Source organism: Oxyura jamaicensis, chromosome 14, assembly GCF_011077185.1.
Source record: "Oxyura jamaicensis isolate SHBP4307 breed ruddy duck chromosome 14, BPBGC_Ojam_1.0, whole genome shotgun sequence".
Classification (NCBI taxonomy): domain Eukaryota; kingdom Metazoa; phylum Chordata; class Aves; order Anseriformes; family Anatidae; genus Oxyura; species Oxyura jamaicensis.
In genome coordinates, this window is record NC_048906.1 from 8,491,066 (window position 1) to 8,509,265 (window position 18,200).

The 18,200-nt window shown below is 35.7% G+C and overlaps 1 protein-coding gene across 2 annotated transcripts in view; it reads right to left on the reverse strand.

The window, feature by feature from the left end:
* Positions 1–18,200, reverse strand: part of VPS35L (VPS35 endosomal protein sorting factor like) — a 55,423-nt gene that overhangs the window by 14,362 nt on the left and 22,861 nt on the right. For both annotated transcript variants that reach the window (XM_035339159.1, XM_035339160.1), the window contains exons 20-26: positions 17,381–17,443; positions 16,325–16,410; positions 14,843–14,923; positions 12,161–12,224; positions 10,268–10,366; positions 9,353–9,430; positions 8,433–8,547 (exon numbers count right to left, since the gene is read on the reverse strand). In XM_035339159.1, coding sequence (XP_035195050.1) covers positions 8,433–8,547; positions 9,353–9,430; positions 10,268–10,366; positions 12,161–12,224; positions 14,843–14,923; positions 16,325–16,410; positions 17,381–17,443 — 586 coding nt within the window. The remainder of the gene's footprint in view (positions 1–8,432; positions 8,548–9,352; positions 9,431–10,267; positions 10,367–12,160; positions 12,225–14,842; positions 14,924–16,324; positions 16,411–17,380; positions 17,444–18,200) is intronic.

Genomic DNA, 18,200 nt, shown 5'->3' on the forward strand with positions numbered 1-18,200 from the left:
GGACAAAAACAGGGACCATACAACATCTGCCTTCCCTATCACCTTCATGTCCTACAACACTGCTAAGCCTATCCTCATACTTCAAAGGTTTTGCTTCCACATCCAACAGATGTTAGACCTTCAATGAAGCCTTGTACTCTAGTGCAAAAATGAACGGCAAGCAAGCAGGGTTTTTCACTGCTGTTGTTTTTAAATAAATCAGCACATTGCTGGTTTGATGACAAAGCACTGCAAACATTTGGAACTCTTAACATTGCTGAGGTCACTGTGATAGATTTCCCACTTTATTGAAATGTGTTTTTCCCTTGAGCTATTGTTACCGAACATTTCCAGTATTAAACCTCTCTAAACATCACTCCCAATCCAGAAACTACAAAGAATTATTTGAAGTTACAAAGATGAAATAAGAAAATGAATGCGCTGCTGTTTGGTGAACTGGAATGTACCATGTTAATCCATATTATGAATTAACCACACACAGAGATGTAATTATGTGGATGAAGCTTGCTACTGCCAGTTTGAGGAAAAGCTTGATTATAAAACTGATTTTCGCAAGGCCTTAGTACTTCCCGACAAAGGCACACAGAGGCATAAAGTCGTACATGGAGATCATAAAGTCTGAGCAAAAACACTGGGTAAAAGATGTTTTATTTTTAAGCCGTAATCAGTAAACACAGAAACAAAGGACATTAAAAATACAACCACAAATTTCAGCCTGCCTCTCTAAATTCCATGTAAATGTCTAAAGACTGAACAGTAAGATACCATCAGTCTTTATACAGAACTCCACTAGTTAAAAAACAAACAAACCATCACCACCACCAAAAACAAACAAACGAACAAAAACCCCACCATGATACAACACTGAAGAGTCTGTATGGTTTTTGCAGAGAGAAATCATTCCTCCAGTCCCTGAAGTTTTCCAAAGAACCTGGAAGTCTGCATTAAGCATTCCAGCCAACGCAAATACTTGGATATTTAAAAAGCTTTTTACAATGCCCCTCCAGAAAAGGCTTTTAAAAAAAAAAGAAAAAGAAAAAACCCTACCCTAAGGTGACAAAAGATAAGAAGGAAGTCCTCTTAAGGATTAATAATTTAATAAAGGATGGGGTGGAAGGGAAAAAGAGCAGGAATAAGAGTTCTCAAAGTGGAGTGAAACGACTACGGAATTCCTTAAGGGTTTGCAGAAAGACACATCCTTCCGATGAGCTGGGAAGAGCAGTGGATAGGGAGGTGACAATGTCTGCAGAGTACTCTGGAACATGACTGCAAGGAGTTGCAGATGGAGCTCATGATTCTGAGCAATAAATCAGCAGATGAAATCTAATATTAGCAAGGCATGTGGGGAAAGAAACAGCATTTGCTATTACTACACAAAGATGAGCTCTAAATAAGCTATTTACACTCATGAAAGATTTTGGAGTCATGATGGTTGGTTTCCTGAAGAATACACCCTGAACAGCTGTCAAAAAGGCAAGCAATTATAAGAACCATTAGGCCAGTTATGGAAAACTAAAGTGTCATTGTATCATTTATATAGCTGGTGTGCTTTTGTACCCAGAATACAGTCCTGACTTGCCGTTTCCAAAAGGATAGAGAGGAGATTAAAAAGGTGCTACGGCATGAATCTGTTTCCTCATTAGAAAAGACTACAAGGACAAAAATTCTTCAGGAACCTATCAACTACAACTTCTCATAGGTAATGAAGAAAATGAACTCAGAATGATTGATTTCCTTAAAATATCACTAATAGATCAGCTGCACAAACATTTCAAGAAAATCCCCCCAAATCCCTGTGAAGTACATCTCCAAGTAGCACGTAACTGTGGAACTCAATGCCACATGAACTTACAAAGGCCCCAAAGTAAAAACTGGTTACAAATTGAAATTCATAAGGATTGGTCAATCTGTTTTAATAAATACCATGGTCCCCAGGCACCCTGCACTGAAGGCTGTATTTAGACCAGCTGCAGCTGAAGGGTCGGACACATCATGCTGAACAACCACCCCATGCAGCAACAAAGGCTCAGGGAAGAATGACTGGAAGCTGCCGAGCAGAAAAGGACCCAGGGGTGCTGGTTGGCAGCCGGCTGACCACGAGCCAGCAGTGTGCCCAGGTGGCCAAGGAGGCCAAGGGCATCCTGGCCTGCATCAGAAGTAGTGCAGCCAAGAGGGCTAGGGAAGTGATGGTCCCCTTGTATGCACCACTGGTGAGACCTCACCTCAAATATTTTGTTCAGTTTTGGGCTGCTCACTACAAGAAAGACATCACGTGCTGGAATGTGTTCCCAAAGATGGAGGGGAGACCTCATTGCACTCTACAACTACCTGAAAGGAGATTGCCTCGAGTTGAGCAGTCTCTTTTCTCAGGTGACAGGTGAGAGGACACGAGGAACTGGCCTCAGGCTGTGCCAGGGGAAATTTAGACTAGATATCTGGAAGGATTTCCTAATGGAAAGAGTGGTCAGGCACTGGAACACATTGCCCAGGGAAGTGGTGGAGTCGCCATCCCTGCAGGTGTTTAAGAGACGTGGATACAGCACTTTGGGATGTGATTTAGGGGACTTCAGGGGTAGGTGATGGTTGGACCTGATGATCCTAAGGGTCTTTTCCAACCTAAATGGCTTTACAGTTCTATACAACTGTGTTCTTGTTCCTGAGAAGTTCTTGAATCTAACTGTAACTGTGGAAAACTCTTCAGGTTCTTATTTCTTTAAACTCTTTATGTCAAATCCTCTCTGTTTATATTCTTCACATCCATAAGGATTTTAAGAGATTAGGAAGGAATTTTATTAGTAAAATTGTTATCTGTTATTACTGAGAAAGTACACTAAAATATGATTAGAATATGATTTAAAAATACTTACTACTAATTCCATATTACTCTTTCTCCAAAGTGTGGCTGAATCCTGCCATGTTTAGAGAATATTCATGGAAAAGTAACATTTTCTGAAGTATAAAAAAATTAATTTTGCAATCCACTAGTGAAAATGTGTTTTGGCTACATTTAAAAAACAGCCCAATGAATATTTAGAAGTATGTTAAACACTGTATGCTTCAGAATTAAAATCTGCATTTGTTAAAGCAAATATATGCATCAGTTGATTTTGGGGACATACTCTCCATTTTTATCAAATTTTTGTTTGACAACATTATGTTTTAAATAAGTCACACAGAATCAATTTAATTACTTTAATTCTGAAACGAGGCAAGGATTTCACAAGCCTTTAACATGAAAACACCACTCAACATGCATTACCAGAAAGTTGCGTCATCTCTACCCACCTGCTGAATGCTGTGGCCAATAATTAAAATCACGCTGTCTGTTCTTTGACAGCCAAAAGCAGCATTTCCACTGGGAGGAAATATGTGCAATTAAAATAATACCTATGTCTCAAAATCCAAGAGAGTGACACAATGAAGCATGCATTTAATCTCAATTTAGTCCAAGCACTCCCTATGACAGAAGGCATGACTGATGAGAATTTATTATTCTCTGCTGGCAGCGTGCCTCTACAAAGCACAGTTCTGTGACTCAGTTAAATAAAAAATAATAATAAAAAAGAAAGCACACACAATTTCTGTAAAATCTAGTGTCCTTCTTCCTAGGGTAGGCTCTTAATAGGTTCTCCAGAGATGCAAGTAACGGATCCAGAAAAAAAATCCCCTAAAACTTTCTGTAATTATAGATTCATTTTATTTAAAGCACTCCTTGTGAGCTGGAGACAAAAGAGATGGTATTCATATTTAATACATTTTGAACAGATACCTGGACAGACATCCACCTGGGTGAAGACTCATTGTACTAGATGGCCCTCCAAAAAAAGCTTAGTACAATCAAAGAACATATTAGAAAGCTAATGCTGTTTCCCTACTCCTGCCCTGCAGTTCCTTCCAGCATTTGTTCCAGGTTATCACTGCAGGGAAGAACAGGTAAGCAAGAGACAGAGCCACTTGGCAGGCTTGGTAAAGATGTAAAGACTTTTTTTTTGAAGAGAAGGAATAATCAGAAGTCCCAGAAAAAAAAAATACTTTTTACAATGCTGGACCTCAGAAGCAGACACAGGATCCTTTGTAACAATTCATCTCAGTATTTCTACCTATGAGTCAAGTTAAAATAACCAAGTTTTAAGTCCACATTGCCTACAGGATTCTTTGACATTTTCATAAATGCTTGATGTGCAGAAATAGTACATACTAGATCTGTGTTCATGGAAATTCCTTGTATTTGTGCAGTTAACTAGGGAAGTCATTTTCTGAATATTTTTTTCCAGCAGTAACGTCAATTTCAGACTGTGTTCTTCCCCCATCCAGATGTGGTATTACAACGTGGTATTGGAGAACTGATCCAAAATAAAAATAAGGCTGTTTTTCCTCTGATAAATTAGTTTTAATTTCACCAGGTTTAAAAACCATTTGTAAGCATTTTTGGAGCCTATGTCTCCAAGTCACGCAATGAGTTTTGTCATTTTAGATTCTTCATTACCTCTGCCAAAACTCTGAATGCTAACAGGTGCGTGCAAGGTCAGTTTATTAACATTGGCCTTTTCATGCTCTTATAAATTCACGTTTCTGACCCAATTTCTCTTGTATTAAAGAAAACCTGTTCTAAGAAAAGTGGCAATTACACTTCTAATTCTTAATTAATCAGCTAAGTTCAACCAAACACCACACAACTGCTTTGATTAACTTGTTGGCAAATCCCAGCAGGCAATGCTTGGACCCAAAAGAGGAAAATGGAACAATTAGACACACTCTCCTCTTGCTGCCCCTTCTTACTGAGAAGGAGACAGAATATAAACATCTTCAACTGTAACCAGGTTAGCTGTGGCTCTCCAGTTGATGGAGTTTATCAGTGCAGTCCTCAGTTCAGCAAATTTTATTCACTGTTACAATCCGTACATCCTCTTTTTAATTCCCCTTAACTACCTCAAGAGGTAACTTTACTCCCTTTTCAAGTTAGATACATCAACAATTTAGAGAAAGCATCCTATTATCTACGGAAGCCTACCCTGTAAAATTTGATTTTATTACATATTTAAATGAAAACTCAACCAACTGAAATAAGTCAACTCCCTGTAGGATCTTAAAATTGAAAAAAAAAAATATCCAAGAATTCAAATTGCTAAACACAACAGCTGGAATTTTTAAAGAAAAACTACATGCACATATGCATGCCCTGCTACTGACTGAGCCATCAGATCAGGTACATTGCCTTCCAGTTTTATTTCTCTTCCCAATTTTAAACTGATTAAGCTATTTCCGATCAGGAATGAAATAAAGGTTACACATAAGACAAGATTTCACTTCCTAGCCTAATACTCTCATTAACTGCACCCTCTTAAAACTTCATGCTGCATTGGTTTTAATAGGTCAGCATCTATTTGGCATCAGTTAGTTGACTGGATTTGAATTTGCTGTTATGAATTAATCATTACTTCTTACGCACATGAAACGCATTCTGTTAAGATGCGGATTAAACTATGTTAAAAGTAACTTTCAAGAACACTTTAGCTGACTACAGTAGGCCAGAATATTCAAAGATAGCTCAGGAAAATGTCCGAAGCCTGGTGCCACTGTTGTCTGACTGTTTAACAAATGCTAAATTACTCATGCAAATGACATGTCTCTGAATACAAATTATACCCCAAATAAATTTTCTAAGGAAGCAAAAAAGTGTTTAACAATAAAACCTTGCTAAATGAACCAAGTTATTGAACATCTACAAGTTTTGAACATGCTTCATTTCCAGAAAAGCTGAGCTTGATCAAATATTCCTCTCTCTAGTTTGTGGGTCTAAAATTCAGAAGAGAGTGGTTAATAAGCATTTTAGAGATTGACTTTGCATACACCTGCTACCTTAACAGATTTCAGAATGGGGATGCCTATTCATTGTTTAGTGAGTGTACTGCATTCACATGTCAGACAACAGCTGTGCACATTTATAACCTCTCACACTTAAAAAAAAAAAAAAAAAAAAAAAAAAGACACTTGCTGGGGCCCAGCAGTCTCAATTAGACGAGATGTGGGTCACAAAAATAGCAGAAAAGTAGTTTAGAAAATGAAAAATTGTTAAATCACAGAATTGGTCCCAATAGGAGCAAAGCACAGTCCTCAAAGACTGAATATTACAGAAAAACTGCTTTGGTTTTCTTTCCAACAAGAGATGCACTGCAACACAGCACCAACAACAAAAATTGATACAGAGAAGGTAAGCTGGTCAATTACACTAAACACTATAGGAAGAAAAAAAGAAGTCAATTTTTGGTAAATTCGGTTACGTACAATGAAACTGCATAATACTAATTTCACAACAACCAACTTTGCAGATCTTTTATTTGCACAACGTACTTGGACACAACAGAAAGCTTTACTCTAAATCCCTCGCCTTTGCTGTATGGGCAGCACTGCGTTCAAAACAAAGAAATACAACAGCCATCCTGTACTAAAAAGTCGTAATCAGCATCCTAAGTCAGCTTGTTTGTGCAGCTGGAATTTACTGGTAAATGCAGAGCTTAGAAAACATCAAACTGAAAAGGAAACCCAAGTAAGCGAATGAAAAGATATATTCACCTTTCATTCATATGATGTCAGAAGTCAGGCTGGGTAATGAATCCCTGCTCTGTCTCTACGTAAACAGGAATTTAGTCCCTACAGTACATTCCCTACAACAGTATTAAAAGGCTATCTCAGACATTTCCACTGGAGAACCCGTATCAAATTCCAATGCATCTCCTTACTTGAAAATCTATCCTTTTCAATATTCCGCGTGCATCTAAGTTAAGCCTACTTGAAGCATTCTCTCTTTACTTCCCGTAGACAAGGCCTTTCCAAAGGTCTAACCTATGACTTTTGTGGCAGAGCACAAAAAAATGCAGGTACAATTTCAACTTTACCACGTTCATACCTTCCTCTGGCAAACATAAGAATCTTTTGTGACTTGAAGCAACAAAGCTTAGCTAACAAGACTTAAATACACGCAGCCTATGCTTCCTTTCTTCAAAAGAATGCCCAATTGACCTCTGCTTTGGTAACCATAAATATTCAGATGTGGCAGAGTAGCACAATATTATCTGGCCCACTATACCACAGGGAGGCAAGGCGAGCACAAACTCAGGGCCGGGTGAGCCATCAAGCATATAAAAGGAACAGCCTGATAGGAAAAATGCAAACTCCAAATATCAAAATTGCCTGTGCACAATGTCAAATACAGGTGGTTCACAATCAGATCAACTGTCACTTGTAAAAAATATACATATATTTATTTACACACACAGTTCACCCTGAATTTTAAATATTCATTGCAGGAGCCCTAGCAACAACAAAACATGGTAGCAGTAAGAACAGAATGAATCAAGTGCAGAACACACAAGGACAGTAAAGATGTAGTGGTCAGAGGTTAAAATCATCACAACAAAGATGTTTTTAATTGTCTTGTAAAGAAGCATAGAGCTAAAACACAGAATGAATAGCCACAACAAAGGATGTTGCGAAGTAATCCTGTGTGTTATTTTCGCTGTTACATTGAAAAAAATATATTAAAAAAGCATTTACCATTGGAAAGTACACATGTCAAGTTGATATTAGAATTGCAAAACAAAGTAGAAAGACAACATTTTGAGAAGGAAAAGAAAGATACTGGAAACAGTTAAAGGTAGAAGACTTTCAGAATAGGTACCTGTCTCTCATTTGCAATATGAACAGGAGCAAGGTCATATTTAAACAGGGATACATATGTAATGCTCATACTGTTGTCAGAGTAGCTTATTTTTTTTTTCCCCAAATCAGCTTCTGTCAGAATTTCAAATTACTTAAGACTGAACAAACAGGATGGCCAAAAACTGTACTCAGGCCTTGTTTCAGCCAATAATTCAGATCAAAAAAAGAAAATACCTTTTTCATTCTTCACATTATCTGGTATTACTTCATTTCCCTCTGATACAGGGGCATATCTTTAGCTGTTTATCACTCCTGTGCTTTGATAGCAAGTTTCTAGTGTCATTGGCCTAAGTTTCAAATCTTTTCCAGCTCTTTCCATGATTTTATCAGCCTGTGCTCTACTACGCAGATTAACTAGTTTCTTCTTTCACAGTTTGGTTAAAGCATATTATTTGCAATTAGAGTGCTTGGACAACTATGCAGGAGAAAAAAAAATTATGTTTCCATAATTTTAAAGTTATTTAATTTTGGACAACCTGCCTCACATCCACAACTACACTAAACAGTCAGCTGTCTTAGTTATTTACTCAACACTATTAGCGTTGAAACTGAAGAGTTGCTTTAATATTACAAGTTTTCATTTTAATAGTGCTTAAAAAACGGCTGTATTTTAATTACATAAATATATGACTTATGTTTTCAATGACGTTACTATTCACAGCTAGAAATATTTCTGAAATAGGAAAACCTTTAAGTAAATAAACTTATCTTACCTTGTGAAAGGCACTGATTTGCCAGAGCAACCTGTCCAGAGTGTAGATACAGATTAAGGCGTGTGAAGATACTGCTCAGAGATGGAATTGTAATAAAGCAAAAGGCAACACAAGCCTAAAGCAAATAAAATAATAATTAAAAAGTGAACAAACTTGCTAACTCAGAGTTACAGCAAGCAATCATTACTGATTATATACCTGATTAGGAAACAAAATCTGGAAATCAGTTTAGGGAAAGACTTTCCCTAAACAGCTGGTATTATGTTAAGTCCAAAATCAGCAACTTCAATTTTCTCTTTACTATTTCAATAATTATATTTACTATTAATGTTATTACTAATAGATTAGATCCAAATTGAATCTTTGACTCTAGCTCTAACAGTCCCTCTCAAGTAACCAGCTTGTAGCTCATGACCAAAACCTAACTAGCAAAGCAGATTTCTGGTCCTCAGGGACAAGCTGTGTATCAAACGGGTCACAGCAAAGGCATTGTGTATGGTTGGGAGGAAGGAGATCTAGTGCAACATGGTGCTGATGTAAACCTATTGGAGCAGCCCAAACATCTAGATGGAATAAGGGGCTCCCAGGCATACAGAACCTGGCTAATGTCACCTTAGCTATTCTCCGTCCAGGACACCATGTGCAGGTGCTGTCAATGAAAATCCATTCATTAACCATAGCATATGCAAACTCCTTCACAGTAGGATGAAATTCATCTTACTTGACATATTTCAGGCAAGAAGATGTGAATCCAAAGAACTTGAATAGCCTGTGTGCATTTTAAAGCTCATATGACAATAACTGCAGAGACTTAGAAGCACTAAAATCAAAAGGAGCACTTGTATCACAGAATGACTTAGTTTAGATGTGACTGTATCTGCTCAGAAGGCAGGCTCAAAGTTTATTGGACTCAGACCTACCCTGACAAACGCAGCAGTCTTTCTGGAATGATTTCCTTTCATCACCTTTCTTGTTTCCATTGCTAGTTGGTTCACAGACTACCCATGCACGTGCACAAAAAAGAAAAAAAACAAAAGCAAAACATTAAGAAAAATGCACAGATTTATTAGGTCCATTGCAAATAAACTGCACATTTTACTGCATGCATTTAGAAAATAGAAGCTGTCAAAATGGACCCAGATATGGTGTTCCACTGTATTATTTAGTTTTTACTTCCTCTCCACCTGGAGAATTCTAGTGACTGTTCCTTAAAGCAAATGTGATTCTGAAGGTTTGTCAAGGTAGATTTGTTGATTTATTCGAGAATTTAGATCATCCAGCTAAAGTGCTGTCATCATCTCCTTCCTAATATAGAAATCATCATTTCTAGCAAACTCATTTAGTAAAAAAAAAAACAAAAACAAAACAGGATTTAAAAGGATATACGACTTATCATATCATACAAAGGAATCAGATGCAGCAAGTGCTCACCTGTCATGTGACTTGATACAGAAACGCAATTAAGCTTCCCAATCACAGCAGGATTCTGACTGTGTCTGCAGACCAGACACAGTCTAATCTCTTCTAGATGGAGGATTATAGAAGAGAGAACCCAAATTCTGAATGCATAAAAGTACTATTTATTTTACTGGCCATGAAATCTCTCCCAAGATAGCTAATTTTCTTTGTTGCAATGATACCATGCATCCGAATTTCAGAGTTAAGCAAGAACTTCAGAGAATTTGGGGTGATAAAAATGAGAGACAAGATCAAAGCCTACTTTTAAAACACCTGATATAAAGACTTCAAACACTGCACAATAATCTGGGCAGGGAATGAGAGAACTGCAAATATAACCTTAAGTATTAAGATAATGCAGATATACTATAGCTTACATGAATCAACTGGACTAGAACAGGCTCCAGATTGCAAAACATTGATCTGGCTTCAACATAGAAACTGAGCTGTTGTTCAAAGTCACGGCCAAATGAAACCTATAAAAGAAACAAAAATTTATTTTACCATCATACAAGCATTTAACTGCTTTCCAATACTTAAACCTCAGCAAAACCTCAGGTTTTGCTGATTTTTTTTGTTGTTCACATTCCACATGGTCTACTTAACAAACTAAATACTTATCAAGAATCAAAATTTATCTCCTAGATTATATAGGATTGGTATAGACCGTACCATGTTTTGTTTTTTTTTTTCATTAAAAAAAAAAAAAAGAAATAAATCAGTGAATCTGTATTCAGATTCCTAATTCCCAGTCATTACAGAGCCTCAAAGAAAAATGATCATTTTTGTAACTAGGTATACCAGTAACAAAAGAGTTTTTTCCTCAAATTTATTTAATAAATGTTTATGTTGTATGGCAAAGCCTGTAACCTTGCATGCTGGCAGGAAAGAAGAGAAGTCAAAAACAGCCTATGTGTGAGAACGCCCCACTTCCAACCCTTCAGATTTCAAAACCTGAGCACTGTCAGCTAGAGTGTCTCAGCTGTCAATCAAAAGCCTAGCAAGAGAAACAGTCTCCAGGCAGTCTACATTTATGTATTCAAATGGATTGCTTTTTTTCTAATAAGAGTAATGGTTGCATTATTCCTTATTTCTCAAGTCACATGTGAAAGAATTTTCCTTTTAATTATGTAAAAACTTGCATTTAATCTATACAGTTAAAGATCAAAGGATCTGCACCAGATTGTGTTGTGTTACAGACTTGACTGCCTTGCCTTTCTTATATTTGTGCAACTGCTGATTCTCTAGCCCTAGTCTTAAGAAAACTCCTCTAAGAATGTATCATTTTCCACTAAAAAGCCTGGCTGTAAGAATGACTTATAACTACTTTTCCCCTCCATATCTTAACGTATGCCTGTTTAAAAATTGTACCAAGTCATTTTGCTGTTCTGGGATTCTTGTCCCTCCACTCTTCTCCCCAGACATGACTGTAAAGCCACGTCAAATATTATTCAATGTATGTAATCCTCTCAAAGAAAATTGTACATTGTATTGCATGTAACCCTTAATAAAGAAAAATATCTATATTAAAAACATCCTATTATATAGCTAAATATGAAAACTGAAGAGAGAGCAACCATCTAGAGATAAATTCATAAAATTACAACAAAGAATAAAGGGGATAAATAGAGACAAAGCCTGTCAGCTATTACTATACAAAAGAAATGCAAGATTGAAAGTATCTGGTTAGAGAATGAGAAGAGCAACAACAACAAAAGCTTACAAACATCTCCCTAGAACAACCTGACATCTCAAACACGGGACAGGAACAAAAGATTTTACTGGGATTAGAAGGAGGCAAGGGTTAAAAATTAATTTCAAATCAACTGGAGTTTTAGTGGGACTACTGATTTAATGATAGAAATGATCTCTGTTGTAAATGAGATAAATGGTCTCATTTAGGGATAGGTAGTGAGATTTCACAAAAGCGTGATCTCTCTGAGGCTGTAATATAATGACTAATTACCGTTTAGCTTTTAAATACCTAGCACGTTTTACCCGAGATTAATAAAATAGCAGAAAAATGATTAAATATACATGTACAGTTTAAACTAGCATACCACACCATGCCAGTTTCAACACTGTCTGATATTTTTTTCAACACGCACATACTTATTTCACTAAAATACACTGGTTGGGGTTTTCAACAGTCTTTGGCAAGTCATATACCGTCTCTAATTTAGTTACATAGGCACCTGTTTCTCATGGGGATCTCATGAAAATCCAAGCTGTAAGGTACTCCCCAACAGTTGCATACAATTGTCACTCACCATTTTTATGAATCCATTTATCAAAGCTGCTAACATTCTTTTCTCATCCTCAAGTGTCAGTGCACTATAACAGAAAACATAAATGGTAAATTTCTGAATGTTGTTTAACTATTTATCTGAAAATGTTTGAATGATACATGCTAATTTATGCAATTTTATGTCTGTATAAGTTAGTTATTGCATACTGAGACCATTAATCTCATAATTTTAGTTATAAAATGAGAATAATTTTAATATACATATCTTCAAATCAGCCATGCACCAAACTAAATTCCTAAATTTAAGAATTGTAAAAAGTCTTTAGATTTTACAGCAACTTAGATTCAGCATGAACAGAAGGTAGCTAAGCTAAGGTTCTTAACTGAATCAAGCAAGCAAGAAAATGGCTTCAGTCTTGTGTTACAACATGAGAACTTGAGTAGGAACTGATTATAAAATCCTAAATAAATTAATAAAGCAATTTTTAGGAGAAAAATCATCCTATTAACGGGGAAAAGCTTTTAATATACACTTTAAATAGTATATAATAATCCATGTGTTTATTTTAGAAAAAACAGTATTTACTTTTTTTTTTTTTAATGACTAACCCTGTTACATAATTTAAAAATTGTCTTTAACATAGCCTTGTTACTAAAATATCAAAAAGGCAGCACTATAAGAACTTACTAAACTGATACATAAAAACAAGATTCTTTTTAAATTATCAGGGATACCTATTCTGTAGAAAGAGTCTAAATCTTATTTGAAACCAATTTACATCACAAGAAAATCCAGTAAGTCAAATCTGTTTCACTGAAAATGGATAAATAAAAAGATAAATAACAATTAACTAATATAATTTAATCTTTCAACTATTATGTAGTTGGCACCAGCTTTGAACTTTAGTGTAGCAATTACCATTTTCCTAGCTCAGACACCAGATGGGAAGAGGACAATAGTTTTATTATACAAATTCAGCAAAGGAAGAAAGAAAATCTCAGCATGATTAGCACATTAGGGCACTGCCAATCAAGAGAGTCAACTGATGGGCTCCAAGAGGCTCAGAAGAGTTGTAATGGGATCTCCAGGTCAATTATAGGTTTCCAATTCAATTCTGAATCATGCCACTGCCAGTCTGAAGGCTGTCACCCTCCAACAGCTGTTATTGGGTTAATGAATCCTACACAATGGGCTGGGAATTTCCTGAACCAGGATGCGAGAATAGATGCAGGAGTTGATGCAGGAGTTACTTTAATGTAGTTAGAAGTATGATGATTTGCCAATAAAAGATGACAGACGGAACCGAGCAAATGATGTACATCATCTTGTCTCAGCTAAAAGAACTGCTGGTTTAAGGAATTTTAAGGAGCTCCAAAAACCAGCAAAATTTTTTTGGCAAAATGTCAGAGGAAGTACCAAATATGGGTTGCCATATACTGCTTGATTTTTTTAGTAAGTTGTTTTAGCTTCAATGCATTCTTCTATTTAAAGGTTGAAGAGGCTTTTACTGCAACATACAGACAAATGCAGTGTTCTAACTCAAAATAAAGCAGTCAAACTGGTATAAATTGTAATCGCACGCCAAACCTGACTTTGTAATTGACAATAAATCTTGCATATCAAGACTGAGAAAGTTACAAGTTCCTTTGAAGTACCTGCCATACTAAGAGGCTCTGGGTTCAAACCAGAAAGTGTGCGTGCAGGGTAATTCTTGCTCTTAAGAGAGAAAATTTTCACACTGGTAATTGTGGCTCTCTTTTCAGTCAGATGCAGATGTGTGTGATTTTTGGAAAATAAATAAATAAAACAACCTACTAACCACATTTGTTTTCCACAGTACACAGAAGTTTTTGAAATTTGATTCACAAGTATCTGGCTCATATTCTAAGACACTCTACTTTAAACTATTACAAAAATGGAACAAAATTGAACTATCGTCACAGTCCCAAGTTTGGCATACAACCCCCCTTTTTTTTCTATTTATAGCTTTTAAATAAATATCAGCTGAAATTACAGGTAGACTGTCAAGTCACAGTTGCTGAGAACCTGGCATATCAGAAGGCATCTGGCATAGAAAAAAAAAATGGAACTGACCTTTACACAACTGCCATTCAAACAGGGGGTTTGCAACCGGGCACAAACTAGATCCCTAACCTCAGCACTCAAAATCAAGGCGAAAAGGGAAGAGGAGGATTTAAGGAAAAAGATGACTCAAAAGCTTCTCCACTGCTTTAGGTTCCTTTACTGATGTTCCTAGAAGTCTTCCAGCTGTACTTTTAAAGATTTCATACCCCTTGGTAATGGCTGAAAGCAGGGTATAAAGGTATAAATTAAAGATGGCAATCTTTGCTTTAATAGCTACGTATTTAAACTCATAAAGTCTCTTATTCACTGTAACTCAAAGATGACACTAGTTTCATTCCCAGAAATATTTTTTAAAATGTACTTTTGAGTGCCTTTGTGTTACTAAAAACCTCTATAAAACTGCTGCTACTTCCCTTTAAAAATTCTGTTTCAGTATTCCATATAAAGCACTAATTAAGGAACAAATAGTATCTGCTACCACTTCACCGCACAGCTCTTCCCTCATTACTTATGGGATTCATGTCTTAATCCACCATGAAACAGTCTCAGAAGTGTGCAACTGTACACCAAGCAGCCAAACTTTGCATAAATGATAGTTATATGAGTAAAGTTACTTACTTCACAGAGTCATGCATTGTCTTGCAGATATGCAGAAGAGCATTGAGTATAACAGGATCCTTTGTAGATTCCTGCTGATGCCTATAAAATGTTTTAGAAAAAGCAATGAAAAATCCTGCACTGTCAAAATGAAAAACAATGAATAGCACACCCCTTAAACAAGTAATTCCTACCAGCAATGCTGTAAGACACTAACAATCTACAGAAGTTTTATATTTCTTTTTTTTTTTTTATTAGCCTTCAGGAATTCAAAGATCATATGGTTAACAGACATAGAACTCCAATTAACGCCAGTCAAGAAAATTTATCTTAATACATGGAGCTTTATTGCCAAGCCATGGAATCTAACTTTAAGGGACACAACAAGCTAGACATGTGATAAGTTGAGTCAATCTAAGAACGTCAAAACAAAACATTCCTAGACGTACCAAAAGTAATATAGTTTCTATAAAAAAGGCTCTTTGGCTACTTAGCATTAAAAGCTTTTCAATTCAATTGCTTGAAGAGGAACATCAAAAACGTGTAAAAACTCGAAAGCAGGTTTCCCTCCTTTTAATTAGAACTGTTTATCACAAATTCAATCTTCTACCACATGGAGGACAGGACTGAAAGAGTCAACGACCAGTGTATCTGTTCATATACTGAGCATCTAAACCACTTAGGAACCTGCACAGCATTTACCACTCTCTGTGCTTCTTCTGCTGTTTAAAGCTATCTTTGACTGTATTTCTCACAGTCGAATGCTGGAGGTTTTTGCTAAAAGGCAATTTCCTTATAAAGTTTCTGCTAACAAAAACTTGATCTTTTACTGAGACTGTGTTACAACAGTTCTACATTGGGCAGAAAATGATTATCTTCATATTTCCCAAACTTACAGATGATGAAAAAAACAAAAAAAAATAGTATTTTAAATGCATGGAGATGGTTTTTTTTGTTTGCTTTGTTTTTCTTTTATAAAAAGTACAACTCAATCCAGTCTCTCTCACTGAATTACTATAACTCAGCATCCCCCTGCAATATTGTTATATAAAAACAAAGAGGTGATTTTTTTTTTCCAAAAAAACACCTGTTAATTAATTGAAGAAGACTGCTTGACTTTTATAATATTTGAAGATGAAGCCTCATCTTCAAAATTCATTTTCAACTGGGGAAATATCAATTTTTTCTATGTAATGGAGCTAAAGTGACAAATTGATAAAGGCTCAGGGAACAACTATCTGTTGGTCAATAGTAAATCAGCATCGATGCATTACTTCAATTTCAACTTTCATCCTGAACAGTTAAGCAGTCAATCAATAGATTAACAAAACTGACACCTTTTTTTTTTTTTTTTTTTTCCCTCCTTCTCCATAGCCTGGAACATCTTCAACAAGCTAAGTGGACTATAAACTAAACACTGGCTCAGTCCATCTCCCCAAACAATCTTTCAATCCATTGCCCAGATCCTCCAGAGTGCATTTAATCTGAATAATCTCCACTTACTTAATAAAAGATTCCATAATGCACTTGCAAACCTCCACTCTCACATTCTCCTTCTGGAACATATCCAGAAACGGCAAGAATTTCTCCTGGAAGTACAAATACATAAACAAGTAAAATTAGGTATTTTTACAAACAACACATTAAAAGAATAAATATTTTGGATAAGTTTTATAATCATGGCTGTTTTATTGAAAATAATTTTAATCTTGTTTTGAAGACAGTGACTTATCTTGAAGAACCATTTTTTCCATTCCATTAAAGAGGGAAACAAATGGAAAAGCACTGATGGCTGAAGGGTTTTACCAGTTTACTGATTGGAGCGATCCAAAATAAAATACAAAACTGTTAGAACCAAATGTCATGAATTGTTTAAAAGCAATCATACACTTGAAACAGCTTAACATCACTTGAAATTCAGACATCTGTAAGAAAAAACATCAGGGTATTAAAACAATTAAAACAGGCCATATGCCTGTTTGCCATTGTGGATGTATCCACGGTAACTTATGAAGGTCCAGGACATTCACATTTTCTTCAAAGACAAGGGCTTAGATTGTTCACACACTGAGATATTTAGTTTTGATATCATATCAAAAATATAGTGAAAGTAAGTTTTTCAGAATTATCTAAGTAATTTGTGAACAGGACGACTCCAAAGCCACAGTCAGTCTTCAATTTTACTCTTCAGTTGGTTTCAGTAATTTGACACCTGCTGTCTTCCTTCTTTTCTCTACCTCTTATGCAGTCTCTTACCTAATTTTCCACTTTGTTTCAATACCAAGCTTAAACCCCATGACAGAATGTAGAAACAGCTATCAGCAATTACACAAACACACACACAAATAGATGGTATTTTATTTCCCACTGATTGTCTCCTATGCTGTAATATGAAAAAAAAAAGTGTAGAAAATTGGAAAAGTGAGATTAGATTAATGAACATTAAGGTAGTAAGCAGCAGAGAACTTCCAAGATGTTTCTGCACCTATCTACTTGATAAAAAGTCCTCTTGCCATGCTAATTTGAAAACAACCTAAACATGCAAATCAGGTTACTTACCACTGAAAAAAGCAGAGAGAAATCATAGATATATGTAATAACTTTCTGAATAATTGACTGCAGCTAAAAAAAAAAGAAAAAAAAAAAGAAAATTATTGTAATACAAGTTACATTAAAACTATCAAAACCAGAGAGTATTCCTCTCTGGTTATTTATAGAAAACTGGTTTGGAAGACACTTCAAGTGTTCCCCTAAGCAGGATCAACTACAGCTATGCTATTCCTAACAGATGTTTTTCCAACATACTCTTCAGAAGTCATATGAAGTGAGAAGATGACCAGCCTACCCAGGCTTTATTTGTTCTTTACTTTCTATATTTAGGAAGATTTTTCTGTTTTATAATCTGCATCCTCTCCAATTCGCTTGACTAAAACAAGAAGTACTGTTTGTTAAATTTTCTTTTGTAAGCACATTTCTACTCTCCAAGTAACCACAAAACACTTCTTCTAGAACCTCTACAACTAATTGTTATCTCACCTGACATACAGTCCAAGAACTGGACACTACAATCCACTTAAGCCTTAGCAATGTTAAGTAGACATAGATTTATCATTATTTATGTTTTACTTTTGTACTCATAGCCTGCCATGATTGTTGATTTTTTTCAGATTTTTTTCAGATTTTTTTCTGTTAACTTGAGATTTAGATATTGCTAATTTTAAATACATAAATTGTTTTAACTTTTTTTCCTGGACAGAGAGAAAAAGAGTGACAAACCACAGTATTATTTTGTTCCAAAAAGCTTCCCAAATCACAACCATCCTTTAAAAATAATTATCTTGTTGTAAGAGGCATCAGAAATGTTTAAGAATTAGTTTAA